Source organism: Cyprinus carpio, chromosome B5 (assembly GCF_018340385.1).
Source record: "Cyprinus carpio isolate SPL01 chromosome B5, ASM1834038v1, whole genome shotgun sequence".
Taxonomy (NCBI): domain Eukaryota; kingdom Metazoa; phylum Chordata; class Actinopteri; order Cypriniformes; family Cyprinidae; genus Cyprinus; species Cyprinus carpio.
This window is the reverse complement of record NC_056601.1, coordinates 18,667,023-18,682,375: the sequence shown is the minus strand read 5'-3', so window position 1 is coordinate 18,682,375 and position 15,353 is coordinate 18,667,023. Positions and strand designations below refer to the sequence as shown.

Genomic DNA, 15,353 nt, shown 5'->3' with positions numbered 1-15,353 from the left:
CTACTAAAAAAGTCTACTGACAGATATTTTGTCAGCTGAAAAATTATTGCTAAACAACAGTACAATCCATAGGAATACTTCTCTCCCTCAAAGCCTCGTTTTCGTTCCTGTCAAAAATAAATATGGTGTTACCTTGAGTGTTTTGCCATATTTGTTTCATTATTTTAAAACGTGATACGTTTTAGCACATGGTTCTCATTTGTTTGTTTTTAGGAACCAAAACTAGGAACATTCTCTGTAGCAGGGACGTTTCCTCTGAGGAGGCAACAGAGGCAGTGCCTCCTCAAAATATTGAATGAGAAAAAAATTTGTTGTACATATTAAATGAGAGTAATAATTGTTAGTAATATTAAATGAGAAAAATGTATAAATCACTAGTTTTTCAAAAGAAACATTGTCCAACAGCGACACTAGCAGGTAAAGTTACAGCGGGAGTCCATGTCTATCTCGCCTCCACTGAGCCCATTGAGTTTTAACAAACCCCCGATGCATGCGTTGAGATTGGTGGGAGGTAATTGGGAGTTAAGTCACCTGAGAGAAGGCAATGCCTCCACCTTCCAGTCTCTCTCTTGAAACCAACACAGAAGTGACCTAAACTGCAATTCACCGACTGGCCACTAGAGACTGACTCCAAAAGGGAGTCAATCTTATAGACACCCATGAATGAAATAAAAATGGCCAACTTTACAGCAGAAACAAATAGGTTACTTTTACAGCCTGGTACAAAAAATGGTTTTGGTCTATATAGCCAAACACTATAGAACACCCAAGACCTGTCACTTGTATAGTTTTTTTTGGTGGGGAATGATGCGATGATTATTGTGGGCTCTATATCGGGGGGAGCACCCCCTTTTTGTGTGTGAGAGACAAATGTTATTATCGTTAAAGTCAGCGCGTTATTGTAGCTGCCCTTAGAAGTCCCGGTTGCTATAGAAACAGTCAGGGGTCTGAGACATGCGCTTAAGACTGCATATGCGCACTGGCTGATCTAGCCCAAAAACTGGCTTTTTTATAACGCTATTTGAGCAAAAGAAACAACATTTATGATACTGTTGTTGTCAGATTACTCTGGTGATTTCAAATATGAAATTTAATCGTAAGTTTAGTGAACAGTTTTGGAGAATTTCATGTTTCCCCATTCAAAGAGACAGGAGTTACACTTGGATGGAGATGGTCCTCACTGCAGAACACAAGATCCAGGGGGCCTGGTTGGATCCAGATCCAACTCCTCCCACCTTACATATACCTAAGCCTACTCATCTCCACCTTGATCCCTAAACCTACCCATCACCACCCCTTAACCTACCAGTCTCCACCCCCTAGATGGGGATCCAACCACACCCCCTGGATCTTGTGTTCTGCAGTGTGGGGCTACTGCTTGGATGCCTTAGATGCATTTCAAAGATGTCCGCCAAGTAACATGACTGGTCTTAAAGGGACTTTGATATGGCTAATTATACCCTTCATGACAACTATAAGGGGGCTCATAATTAAGAGCGTGGCCTCTTGAGTGACAGGTGGATTGCCACTGCTGCCACCACTGTCGAGTTACGTGGACGTGGTTTCAGCAACCAGCTCCATCCCCCCAACTTTGGGCTTCAGAATTGCTCTTCAGAAACCTACGGATGACTTCACGGACACTATCCAAGGTTTTTACTTATTACTAGTACATCTATGCAGAAGCATGACTTGAGTTCATTTAGCTTTAGAAAGAACAAAATGCAGCCTAAAATTTTTTATTTTCTTCATGTATTGTCTGAAAAAGTTAGTAACCATCTCACACATTTAGATATAACCACTTTATGTCAAAAAAAGAATTAAAATGGCATGAAAACATGATCTGTGAGAGTTTTTAGTGAGTAATCAGCTTGGTTAAAATTTAAGTAAAATTTTAAGCACACTAAGTGTCTGTGACCAATATTTACTGAGCTTTGATGACTGATGATCAAAAAAAATGTTTATTTAACCAAGAAAATGAATTTACATTTGATTTAAAGAAAAGAAAAGAAAAGAAAAGAAAAGAAAAGAAAAGAAAAGAAAAGAAAAGAAAAGAAAAGAAAGAGGGAAAAAAAGGACTTTGCCTCCTCATTTCAGAACACTACCACACACCACTGTTCTGTAGGGTAACAATCCCAGAACGTTCTGGGAACCAAAATTGGTTAGCTGGAATGTTGTTCAAGGAGAGAAAGGGGTGTCACAAAATCAAACAGACAGGATTGTGGGATATCGTAGGAAGTGACGGATAAATCTGCTTTCTTCAAAAATCAATCGGGTGTGCATTTCCCATAAGCACAGTTACCCATAGCTTTGGATCCAAGTTCCACTGAACTCTATTGGGAACAACTAAACTTGCAACCATATTGCTTTTGGGAAACGCAGCCCAGATGAAGGTATCTAATTATAAAGAATGTTTCATAATGATTGGATTTGGATGTGCCTTGTTGCTTCCGGAGGCAGTAGATGTTTTGAAACGAATGGATTGAGTGGAGAATTTAGTCATTCACTAATATCACACTCATTTGTTGCCACCTACTGGAGTAACCACAACCTGCAGGAAAATACAAATCTTTTTGGAGAAGCGGATATAGTCACTGTTGCTCTAGTCATTAGAATTAACATCACTCTCAATCAACGCACACTGAATTAGTTGAAGGCATTTTTCTGTCTGCTAATGATGATAATATTGTTTGCATCGCAAATTGCATTGATTTCATTGGATAACCAAGTTACTAAACCTAACGGTTTAGGCCCTTATATTTCTTTTGTGTTGTATCTGGTAACCGGGAGAAGTAATGCAGTGCAACAATTGTCCTTTCTAGTGTAAACAGTCACTGTTCAGCCCTTCATCCGCAGGGAAAGCGACGACAGTCAGTCACTACGATCGAAGCGCAACATTGAATGAATCTCATTGAAATACAACGATTTTTTTTTTATTATAGTAGTGTTTTTTTACTTAACAAAAGCTTTTGTGTGAGAGGATGTTTTTATTTTATATAGCGTGTAAAGATATCTGTGTTATATCTCTCATGTTTTTTTTTTGTGGTTTCCAGAGAGCTAACGGTCCACCCGATGTGTGTCTGCATCCACCATCTTCATCGCCTGCCTGGCTTTCACTCAGTCTGTGGGTGAGCACGACTCCTCCCATCGAGACCTGCTAATCAAACACCACAGAAGGCTGCCTAATTTCTCAATGAACGAGCTGCAGCTCTCGGCAAAACTGTGCTGTACGTATACACGAAATGCTTCGAGTTAATAGTTAGAAATAACTTAAAGAACCGAATCGGTAAGCCCTTTCGATGCCATGAAATGAAACTGTTTGCAAAATGACTCTAAAGCAAGCTATACAGAACAAATAGAGGAAGCAAACAACATTTAGCCTACTAAAGATACTTTTTCTCAACTTCTTATTCCCGTCAGTTAAATTATATTGTCTACTACCGTTCAAAAGTTCGGGGTCAAAAGGTTGTTTTTTTTTCCTCTGCATGAATCCAATTATTTTGTTAAGCAATGCCTTAATTTATTCTGAAGTAACTGTTAAGACTTTTACAAAGAACATACATCTTTTTTTTATATATATATATATATATATATATATATATATATAATTCTGAAAAATGTTTCCCACAAAAACACTGAGCAGTCCTAATTAGGTTTTCAGCATTGATAGCTGAAAAATTTCCTAAGCATCAAATCAGCATTAGAATGATTGAAGAATCACGTGACACTGAAGACTGGCTTTGCTTTGATAGGAATAAACCACACTTTAAAATAAATTAAAACAGAAAATATTGTAGACCTAATCTCTAACAAATTACAGTTTTTACTGTATTTTTTAAAACAAATAAATGCAGCCTTGGTGAGCACGTCTTCTTTCCAAAACATAAAAAACTAAATAATACTCTTTAGACCCATGACTGATGTTCTTGTAAATTGTTTCCATAATCCTGTGTAATTGAATAAACACATATGACATGATTAAAAAAAAATTACTTAATAAAATGGTCATGAATGCAAAATAATAGTAAATATAAATGTGAGATGGACCTTTTCAGAGTAGCTTTATTTAATATGGTAGGGAACAGACAAAACAACTACGGTCAATACAGTTTTTAATACAAATAAATATAAAATACATAACGGATGAGATGCTATAAATGTTTGTCATTGTGGCTGTAAAAACCTACAGTACCTTATCAGACAATACATAAAGAAAATACAAAATCTTAGGCTACATTTGTTCTTTCTAAAGCTAAATGAACTCAGTCATGCTTCTGCATAGATGTACTAGTAATTTAAAATCTGTGTTTACGCTTTACAGTGTAACTGCTCTTTAATTTTTGGTATTCACACAGCAAATGACATTACAACAATGGAAAATGACATGACATAACTGGAAATACTATGTGCTTCCTCAGTGTAATTCACATTAATGTACACATTTAAAACCTCTATGGTAATGTAGGACTTTTTGTGAACTGCTTAGCAAATTAATAGTGTGAATAGGAAGCGCTGAACAGATATAAAGACAAAAATATTGTAATTTGTAAGTTTTCAACAATAAAACTGATAAGACTGTCCATTAAGGGTTGAAGTTAGTAGGCAATACATTTACCACCTATAGCATTATTACAAAGAGCTAATTGTTTAAGTAGCCAAAATGCAATGTTTTCAGTCTCTACATGTATGGGTCATGAAATAAAAAAAATTATAATAAAATGTAATCAAATACAAATCACAATGTGATCTTGATCCCAATACAACAGTACACACATAATGTACACGCAAAATAGATAACTATTCAGATCAGATTGACCAAATCAGAGTGACAAAATATAAAGGCATTTGTTGCAGATCTATTCCAGTTTTAGACTATTTTTCCATACAGGACTCTATTAGCAGTTGTTTATTTAACAGCAGGTGTGGAGGTGGGGGTAAAACCTTATAGCATTATCATCTAAAACAAGCACCTGTGCACACACCTGTACTTATAAAGAGTGAAAAATGATCAAACACTGTCAGTGCAGTTACTAAACATTGCGTTATACAGAGGAATGGTGTGGAGGAAAAGCTGGCTTTATTCTTGAGGGGAACCTTTCAGAATTCTGTGACAGACATCTGGTAATTTTGCTGCTGCAGCTCAAAGAGAAAAAAACGTCAGGGTCCAAGACATGCAGGAACAGAGAAAACCACTCTGACATGGCCCTTTATAAAGTCTGAGAGTCAGTCTAGAAGTTACATAACTCAGCTACTTTCATAAATCTAGTTCTTGTGCAACTGTGCAAAAAAAATAATGAAAAGAACAGTAGTAGACTTTTATGAAGTGAAACTTAAGATCGAACTGTGCAAGTCTTATAGATATGCTGAAAGACATGATTCATATAAGCTTTGCTAGAATGTTAAAATGACTTCACCTAGCTAGAATAGTTTTTGCTTATGTAGAATGGGCTTAGTCCTTGATTTAAAAGCAAGATCTAATAAAATCCAATCAGATTTTCACAACCTACTCTAAGCTGTGAATGAATTAAGTTGTCAATGCACGATTGAGCCTGTGAAACTTCAAAGTTTATTACAAGTTGAATAAGTACTGAGTAACAGTGAGTCAACCATAACTGTCTAATAGCTTATTAGCTTTAATAAATCACATAAGTGAAGCTAACAACAATTCACTTTTCATATTTGCATAAATATACTTTAAGTTCAAAATAGTGTTAAACAAAAAGCAGCATTTGTAAACCCAGGCCCCCTCAGGGGTCCACACTCCCCCGGTGCAGAGAATAAGCACCATTCTGCACCAGATGGGCTTGAACGTGGCAGCATGTTATTTCTGCAGCCGCGCTTGGGCCAAGCTGAGAAAAGCCTATTCCTACTTCTGCAATTCCCTTTCATCATGAAAACCCATGCATCTGTTAGACCACCTGGATGAACCATAACCCAAAACTTGTGCTTAAATGCTGAGGCTAGTCCATGTGACAACGTGGCCTTTGTTATCCTAATGAGTGATGATGATGTGCTTTAGGAACATTTACTCTCGAATGCCCAAAAATCATCTGCATAAACTGAAGAAATGCTGACCCTGCAACAGATATGTCATATAAATCAAATACTCACCTGAATGAGGAGAGCACCTAGAAACGGTCAATTACATGTGCAGTTATTGGTTTATTTAAGATTATTAAAACTCATCAAAATGTCTGTCTTCAGCCCTAATTTCATATCAAATAGCTCCAGGAAACTTTAAATTCAATGATTGTGCTCACATTACTGATTGTAGCAAAACTTCTAGGTATTAATTGAAAAAACGTTCATGCTTCAGTACAAAAGTTCAAAGAGGAGCAGTAGGTGGAATTCAGAGCCAGTCTGCCCTCAATTAAACAAAGAGGGAAACTGGGTCAGAATCACTTTGGGCTCTAAGTGTTCCCTTCAAGTGTGCACCGCAGTGTGTGTTTTAAGATTCCCGACAGGAATCATAAAACTGCAGACAGCATGAGGAGAGCATACTGTTATTGATTTGTGGTGGAAGACTTTAAACAACATAAAAACCAACCAAACTATATGAAAAAAATACAAACTTGTAGCTTCTGATAGAGAAAATGATTGTACACTGAAAACAGACCTGAGATATCCAGTACCTGAACTAAAGCAGCTGAAACAGACCAGGTTTAGACTGCGGAAACGGGTCATGGGTTTTCATCATGAGCAGGAATTTGCTCCGGCAGAGCATCTCTGACAAGCCGGCCAAGAAGTCCAGCCGTTTTCAGAGAAGCAGTGTGGGCGGTTGGAGCCAGAAATAAGTTGACCTATCACAGCTCTCCCACATCATGTTGGGTGGAGTGTTTTTCACACTACTGACCTATAACTGAGTCCAGCCACTTCCTGTAGGCAATGGCAAAGCGGCTTTGCTCGGGGCTCCGGCAGCCTGTGAGGATTTTAGAGACAAACGTGTGCTCAGAGGGAAGTCCGGGGTGGGGAAGCAGGGGTCCCCGCTTTAGTCGCTTGATGTCCTGCGTGTAGCTTCCATGTTTGCTCCTATCCAGAACACAGTCAATGTCCATGGCCTGGGAAGCACTGGCTTCATCACAGGGCTCCTCGCTGAGGAGGACGTCAGTATGGGTAAGAGGTGGAGATTGTGACCCTGCCCCCTGGAGGTGCTCCCTCCGCCACTGGTGCCACAGGTAAAAGACATGTCGCCTGTTGGAGAAGCCTGGATTTGAATTTGTTCAATGTTGACATACAATTGACTATAAAATATAATGCACTAGTGTTGTCAAAAGTACTGACTTCAGTATCTACCAGTCAGTACTGAAATTTAAAAAATATGATGATACCAGAATTTTTCACAAACATTTTGAGTGCTGCTGAGCGGATTCTTAACATACATACCGGAGCGTTTGAAAGCAGCATCTATCAAAGGATCCGTCTATGAGCAGATATATCCTCTGACAGATCCAGTGATAGATGCGACTTTCAAACGGTCCCACGTAGATCTGTGTAAGCGCTCGGTGAAGAGAGTGAGGCGATGATCATTGTAACCAATCACAGACATTTCTGTTGAGCATGAGATCACAATGGCCAGTCAAAGGTGTTTAAGAATCCGCTCAAAATGCTTGCGAGAAATGCTGGTATCATCATATTTTTTACATTTCTGTACTAACTGGTACCAAAGTTGGTACTTTTGACAACACTAGAATGCACTTTACATTATTATTTAAGTCTGGATTCAGGTCTGATATGATATTCACGGGGAAAATACAAAAATGCTCAACATCCGAATAGCAAAATTAGCTTAATAGGCTTAATAACTATTAAAAGACATGCCCTCATCTTCGAAAACCACAAACACTACTATCCAAAATAAAAGAAAATATATCTCACAAACTATATGACATACAGAATTACTTGCTAATTAATTACTAACATCTCATTGATTATGCACTTGGCTGTCTCATAGATGGTCTCATCATTTACTCACCCTCATGTAGTTCCAAAACTGCTTGACGTTCTTCCACGGAACAGGATTTACCATAGTAAAAAGGTGCTACTTGCTCTTAACCATGCAATTACAATTAACCCACATTTTAAAAAGCTTCCAAATGCACCATAAATGTATCCTAAAAGAGGTTTATATGATAAAACCACAGAATTGCAGTTGAATTGCGATTTGACAAAATGGCAAGTTCAACTACTCTAGCATCCACTACTTTTCCTTGCAGAGAACTTGAACCTTTGGTGTAGTTTTTGGACAGTCTGAATTCCTCAACATTTAATTTCAGAATTCTCTTCATTCATTCAATTTCATCATCTGAAAGTATATATAATATCCAAAACTATAAAACTATAACTATAAAATATGCCACAAAGCTCGTCAATATTTGTCAAGTAGATGACAATTTAATTTTGGTGTTACTTTTGTATGAAAAACAGTTTTAGTGCCATGCTGGGTCATAACCTGCCATCCACTTACCAGTCCTAAAGCAAAATCAAGTAAAAAAACTAACAAAAAAAAAACACCCTTTCAATAAACATAAAAAGGCTTATGTATGAAACATCCGTGACTAAAAGTAAGCTAGAGCTTAGTAATGCATTTTTATTATATTTATCATTAAGAGCCATGAAATGTTGCACAAACAACATCTCATATCTTCAAACTAACAGCAGACTTGTAAATGAAATAGATCTGTTGCCATGACACACTTTAGGGGGGAAACACAAGCTAAAGATACATAAACACCATTCACCGAGCAGCTGCTCCCTGCCTCAGCCATGAGGGATGAGGCTGGGAAGGGAAAAAACTGAAAGAACTAGAAAAAGATCCAGCAAACTGCTTGCCTCTCCCTCAGTGAGCTACAACTCTGCAGTATAAGACCATCCATCATTTTATAACACTAAGAAATAAACACATCAGGCCAGACCAGCTGAGGGCCAAGGACAGACTTCTGGCAAACAAAGTCGCTGTATTCACACTTAGACCTGTGGAAGCACAGTCTGATGTTGACTGATTGCATGACTACCATCGGCACAGCAAGACCTGAAGATCTGTAACTGGCTTCGAACACTCTGCCTGATCACTCTCACCTGTGGCACCACAGAGTCTCGTGGCCCGGATATGACTCTATGAGATCAGTGCAGAGCTCCATCTCCTCATCGAAGAGCTGAGGGATGACGTCATTATGGTGATTGTCATCAGACGCGCCCGCTGTGCTCTCTCCATTAGGCTGCTGGGTGGGGTGGAGCTCCGTCTCTCCAGCCTGGTTCAGCTCTCTGGCCAGGGCCTTGAGCAGGTGTTGACGGTAGTGGAAGCCGCTGTGATCTGACACGTGCATGGACACCCACAGTCGGGTGGAGGACAGCTCATCGTGCAGAACCTGGAGTAGAAAGTCACAGAGTATTATATTCATTTAACACCATCATGATTCAGGCTGTTGCAGCAGAATTTCTACGAATGTCAGCATAAAGCAATTTATTCAAATGCATTAAAAGAAATATGCAAATATTATGCAAATATATGCATATTATTATGCATTCCTCAAATATGCAAAGATATTTTTATTGTCTAAATAAATGAGATATTATATACACACACATATACATACACATACATTTTCTATAGCGCTGCAAAAATGAGATGAACCAATATTAAAATTCTTTTTTTCCACATGTTTTAACCAATAACTGATGAATGGCTGATATTAAATATATACAATTTTGCTTAAATAACTGAAAAATTAATCACTAAAATCAATAATTTTAAATATCAATGTACATTATAATGTACATTAATAATAGATATTCATTTTGAGATTTGCTGAAGTATCTGCTGAAGTACATAATTAAATATCCAAGAGTATTTTAAAATAAAACTTCATTCAGGTTGTAAATTCAGTAAACATTGTACTACAAAGATCTAGGATGGAAACTCAGGCTATGTCCACACGAAGCCAGAACTTTCCCTATCCAATCTTTTTTTTTCTCGTCTCGAAATATCTGCGTCCACATGAAACCACGAAACCGACACAAAAGGATGTAGTATACATGCCAGACAAATATGTGGCGCTGTAATTCTGCCACAGAGATACACTAAAAACGGAGAAGACTTGGACTATATGCGCATAAACCTCACGCGTGGTATACAAACGAACATGGAACAATACATTTATTAATCTGTGTTAATTTTAGTTAATAAAAAGACAATTGTTCTGTGATTGTTCATGTTTTTGTTGCTGTAACGTGACATAGCGGTGTCTGACTAGGGGCGAGATGTCATCGTTTCAGAAAATATATGGATGCGATGTCCACACGAAAACGCAAGGGCGGCGTTTTTAAATTTATCCACTCTGGGACCTGGTTTCAAAAGATATCGGTTTCACTCTCCCAAAACGTCGGATACAGCGAAACGAATCTCCATGTGGACGGGGCCTCAGACCAAGTAAAACAATACTAAACAAGACATGCAGAGATGTAAGACGACAGCAGCATACCCCAATTACTCCTGAAATAGCCTATGAAAAGCTCTGACTGTTTCAAGTATGTTTAGTCCTGGATCATTAAATCTAAAGGCTCATCCTTTTTATATGAGGGCTTTTAGCTTGGATTGAGCCCTGTAACATTTGCCTAATTTTGCATCCAATTAAGAAAGGATAAGCACATCAAAGGTCTGGCACTCAGTGAGACCCTAAAAGGCAATAAGCTTTCCTGACTAACAACACTCAGCTCTCTCTAAAAAATAAAAAAATATGTTAAAAAGACAGAAAACTCTGGCATCTCTAATCAGGTCTCTTCCTAAGATAATTCAAGTGGAGAAGAAAGGTATTAAGATCATGAAAGGCTCAGGTAGATTTATCAACCTCACAAATAACCATCTCATGTTGCTTTCCTTGTAACAACACTGATGATATGCCAGTGTGATCCATCATTCCTTAAAGTAATCTAAGACAAATCTAATCTTGGAGATGTACGCAAACAAAGCAACATCTAACAGACACCCGTTTTCAGTCATTATGATAAATCACACAGATACAGTGCAGAAGGCTGCAGTGGACTGAGACTGCCTACCTTCAGATTGCCTTTAGCCATGTTTTGCAATACCCAGATGCGATGGGACCATGCATTGTAGTTGCTGGGGTAACGGCCGGCTGCGTCTGCACAGACCCTCATCTCCTCCTGCAAGGCTCTTTGCAGCCGCTCGCACTGTCTCCTCCTCACAGCGTCTCCTCTGGGTTCAGCCTGATCCTTCGGTTCTTGTCCAGAAGGAGAGCACTCCTTCTGCAGCCACTGTAACACCCAGCGCCTGTGTTCACAACAAACCAATTAAGGTTACGGTTTTATTTATGAAAGAGTAAAATCTGCAAATCATAAAATGGCAAGACAAAAACAATGAATACAATTAATTTTCCTTCATAACAGCTCTGAATCGCCCGATTATCTCAGCGCCCTGTGGCTCCTAAGCATCCTGGGAGATCTAATGGCTCAGTATTATCTGCTGACAATAACATCATCCAAACTGACATAGTGAATAGTAAAAACTTGAATTATTTGCTAAATATCTGACAGCTGCAATGTGTCCTGCACACTCCCTGCAGGTACATAAAGGTGCACAAGCTTTGGATATTTATTTTGTGTTCTGTTTAAAGTGGTTTGCCCTTGTCCTTGCAGTAGTGAGGAAATTCATACTGAATTCTATTTAGTACGTGCCATTGTTGACATGTTGCAAGAGGTCTGCAATTGCAAATTTCATGGTTTCTGCTTTCACGGTTTCAGCCAGTTTGAGAGCAAGGTCTCTTTAATACTAATTCAGCTACATGAAAGCAGAGCACATACATTTTACAGTACAGCGCATTAAACTATTCCATTATTAATTTCTTAATGCCTAATTTATTATTAGTTTTTTATATCACTATTTGAAAATTCAGACTCATCTAATCTAATGGTGAACTAAATGTACACTGGAAAATAGGACACTTGAAGGGTGCAGGACACAGCACTTCTTTAATATGCCATCTTTAATATTTTAAAAGACCTCATTTAACTGTATACACTAAGAGCAGAATATCTTCACACAATGAACATTTAGTGCACTAAAGCATATGCCTTTACTGGTGTTTACATTTATGCTATAAAATCATAAAAGGCATTTTGCTTCGTTTAAGACAGAGGTGTCCAACACTACAAAGGGCCAAAAATCCTATTTGATTATAGAAACTAAAAAAAAAAAATCAAATATTTAATATAAAAATTCAATTATATTCTCTACATTTTAATGCAAATTATATTATAAATTATAATGAAGTTTTGCATTTCTTTTTTTCCCACCACTCTTGTAATATGACACTGCAGGCCAAATCAAAGATTTGGAAACCTTACCTGTGTATCCATGTCTCTGGGCTTTTAGGATGCTTAGATAGTGCAAGTTTGCCCAGGTAAAGGTCCTTCTCTGGGTTTAACACACCACACTGCATGAGCTCTTTCCTATAAAACAATAAACACCCAGATGAATTCACAAGGATACAAGTTACAACCATTCAAAATAAACAATACAGCACCACCTCCTGGACAATATGTTTCTTCTGTGCAACATTATCACAAAGACATTCAGCTAATTTTTTGTGTAAAATCCTAGTTGAAAAAAAAAGCCTAATTTAAATAAAAAACACCTAAATCAAAAAGGAAAGCAAACAGTACAGAATACAGTTCATTTTTTTAAAAACCAAGCATGGAATGATCATCTCTTTAGTGTTTCCTCGGATGGAACTATGGAACTAAATATTGGAGAAATCGGTCAGTTCTGTGCTTCCTACAGTATGTGAATTTTGAAAATCAAGTCACATTTAGAGTTAAATGTAGCAGCAGTCTCTTGATGTCTCCTTTCCCAAATTAAGACATTTTTTAAAATAGCAACAGCACATTCAGAACAATAATACGGGCGAAATCTAGACAGACATCAAAGAGAAGAAAAAGAGAATTTCTAAAAATACCACAGATGTGCATATAATCATTCAGAAAGTGTGTGAAGGGGTTAGTTTGGTAGAATGTTTTTTTTTTTTTTTTTTTTTTTTCAGGTAATACAAACATGTTGTAAATGTACCTGACATTCCACGCAGTGGTAAAATCTGGGTTTAGGAGAAGCAATGTGCAGGTTATATCTACCAGTGCTGAAGAGAAGAAGAGAGAGAAGTCAGTTTTTTCAGCAATGCTGGTCTTTTGTATGAACAAGCCATTTTTTAATAAAGACTAAGGTCACAGCAACGAGCTAACCCAATAAACCTTCATCCTACCTTCCCGATCGAGCCACTGCTTTCTCTGCCTGTACAGCAGGAGTTTATTATGCACATAGGGCAGCAGAAACTTGACACACCAGCTCTCCACTCCCAGCTTATTCTCCACCAAGACTATGGGGCTTCTGTTGTACCGGGCTTCGGGGCACGGAATGAGGCCAATTTCATCACTGTGAACACATTGTAAAAGATAAAAAAGAAGAACAAATCACATGGCTATTTTAAGAAACTCTGCTAAATACCAATGAGCTGAAGACAAACAGCAATGCATAAAGCACCAAACATCTCAGCTGACACTGACTCATTACAGAGGCACCTCTTTGGCAGAGGTACAAGAGTGTCATAGGAGAAGAGTGAGATGAAACCATTGGGACAGGGCACTGACCCTATAAATATGGGACAAACAGACCCAACACACAGGCAACTTTAAAAACAGACGAGATGCTTCATATGTGGACTGAAGAGATGTGTTTGGATACACAAGAGCAGCGATGTTGCAACCACTGATCGTCTCACCCGATTTACCAGTAAAAACAAACGGACACGGACAATTACTGAGCATTATGACTATAAATATAATGTATTAAAGCTCGCTACGCCCGCCAGTTACCGACCAGCGACTAACAAATCCAAACATTCACAGTGTACGTTACTAGCTACAACATGACAAGCGTGCACACTTCGCGTTTCACTCAGAGAAACTTTCGGCGTTTGCACGGTGCTTGTTAAATAGGCACCCCAGACACATTTTAATAGGACTTGGTCTAAAAGCGAGGCTTGGTGAGCTCTCTCTGCTGCTGGCCGCTGGTTAGTAGCCGGTTAGCCGGCCGCTGTCTGTCTGCGCAAGTTACACAGGCTGCTGCACGATGTTCTCCCCGCGGCTGAGCGCGAGGGTCCAGACCGCTTTAAGTATTAAACTAGACTACCGCGTGATAAACAACAATGCGAGTTCACATACGTACATGCTCGGGTTTCTTTTAAAGGCGTTGTTGATATCTTTCACAACTCTCTGGACCAAGACATCCACCTCCTCTTCCGACTCAGCCATTTTCAGAGCTCGAGTGACGTCAACGCGGGTGACTCAACCTCATCCGGGACATTTCAGGGTTCGAGAGAAGTTGTCTTAGTAACAGTAAAGCGTACATTGTTGTTGGTCTGTAAAATTAAGAGATTATCATGCTTTATCATAATACATAATAATAAAAAAAAAACTCACGTAGTTGTGGCCACAATTACCCAAGTAGATAGCCGTTTTTACGTAAATCTTGTTACAACAAGGACGCCATGAATGTCGGCGCAGATACATTTGGAATCAATAAGAAGACAGAGGCATACTAAAAAAATAATAAATAAATAGGTAAACAATCAGAACCTCCATTTAAACTGGAGGTGGGATATTTCTCTTTTCCACCCAATCATATTTAAAATTTCATTTTAGGGGCGAGGCATGTCCCAAATAAGCTCTTTTAGCTGGTTTAACATGAAACGTTCTCAAACTGTGGCTAACGCTCTGGCAAAGTTACGAACAAATGTTTTTACTAAACAAATACTGTATACACATTGTTCATGGAACGATTTTACTCGAAACTTTGAGTTTAATTAACAGGATTGAATGTAACTACTTGTTTCAGAATGTTTAACAAACATTCAAAAGTAATTTCGGATTTCCCATAAGTTTTGCAAAATGTCAAAATGGAATGTTCCTTTAACCGTTGCATAACCAAGAAAAAAAAAAGTAATTTAAAACATTTAAAAAACTGGACGTTTTGAACGTTCAGAGAACATTCAGAAACAATGTTTTCTTAACTTAATGGGAACATTATAAAAACTGTTTTATAACATTCAGTAGGATAGTTATATTTTGTTAGATGGGTGCGCTGTTCATAAACGCTGAAAATAAAGTGTAGGCTATTTACACAATGTATGTTATGAAACTTCTTTAATAATAATAATAATAATAATAATTTTGTTTACTTTGCATATATGTTAAATGTAATTGATTATGGCTTCTTAAAAACACAAAGTCATGAGGAAACATGGCATTGCAGGTTATACCCTCTTTTATTTGTAGTAATATAGAAAACA

The 15,353-nt window shown here is 38.0% G+C and overlaps 1 protein-coding gene across 2 annotated transcripts; it reads right to left on the bottom strand.

The window, feature by feature from the left end:
- Positions 1-4,041: 4,041 nt before the first annotated feature.
- ptar1 (protein prenyltransferase alpha subunit repeat containing 1) lies at positions 4,042-14,386 on the bottom strand. 2 transcript variants are annotated; one of them, XM_042724691.1, is made up of 7 exons: positions 14,231-14,386; positions 13,269-13,438; positions 13,079-13,145; positions 12,358-12,462; positions 11,050-11,284; positions 9,073-9,362; positions 4,042-7,188 (listed from the first exon to the last, which is right to left on the bottom strand). In XM_042724691.1, exons 1-7 carry the CDS (start codon positions 14,314-14,316, stop codon positions 6,843-6,845), a joined length of 1,299 nt encoding a protein of 432 aa, XP_042580625.1. In that variant the 5' UTR covers positions 14,317-14,386; the 3' UTR covers positions 4,042-6,842. The 2 variants fall into 2 exon arrangements, with proteins under 2 accessions (XP_042580625.1, XP_042580626.1); XM_042724692.1 differs by lacking the exon at positions 14,231-14,386 and adding an exon at positions 13,511-14,180.
- Positions 14,387-15,353: the final 967 nt, after the last annotated feature.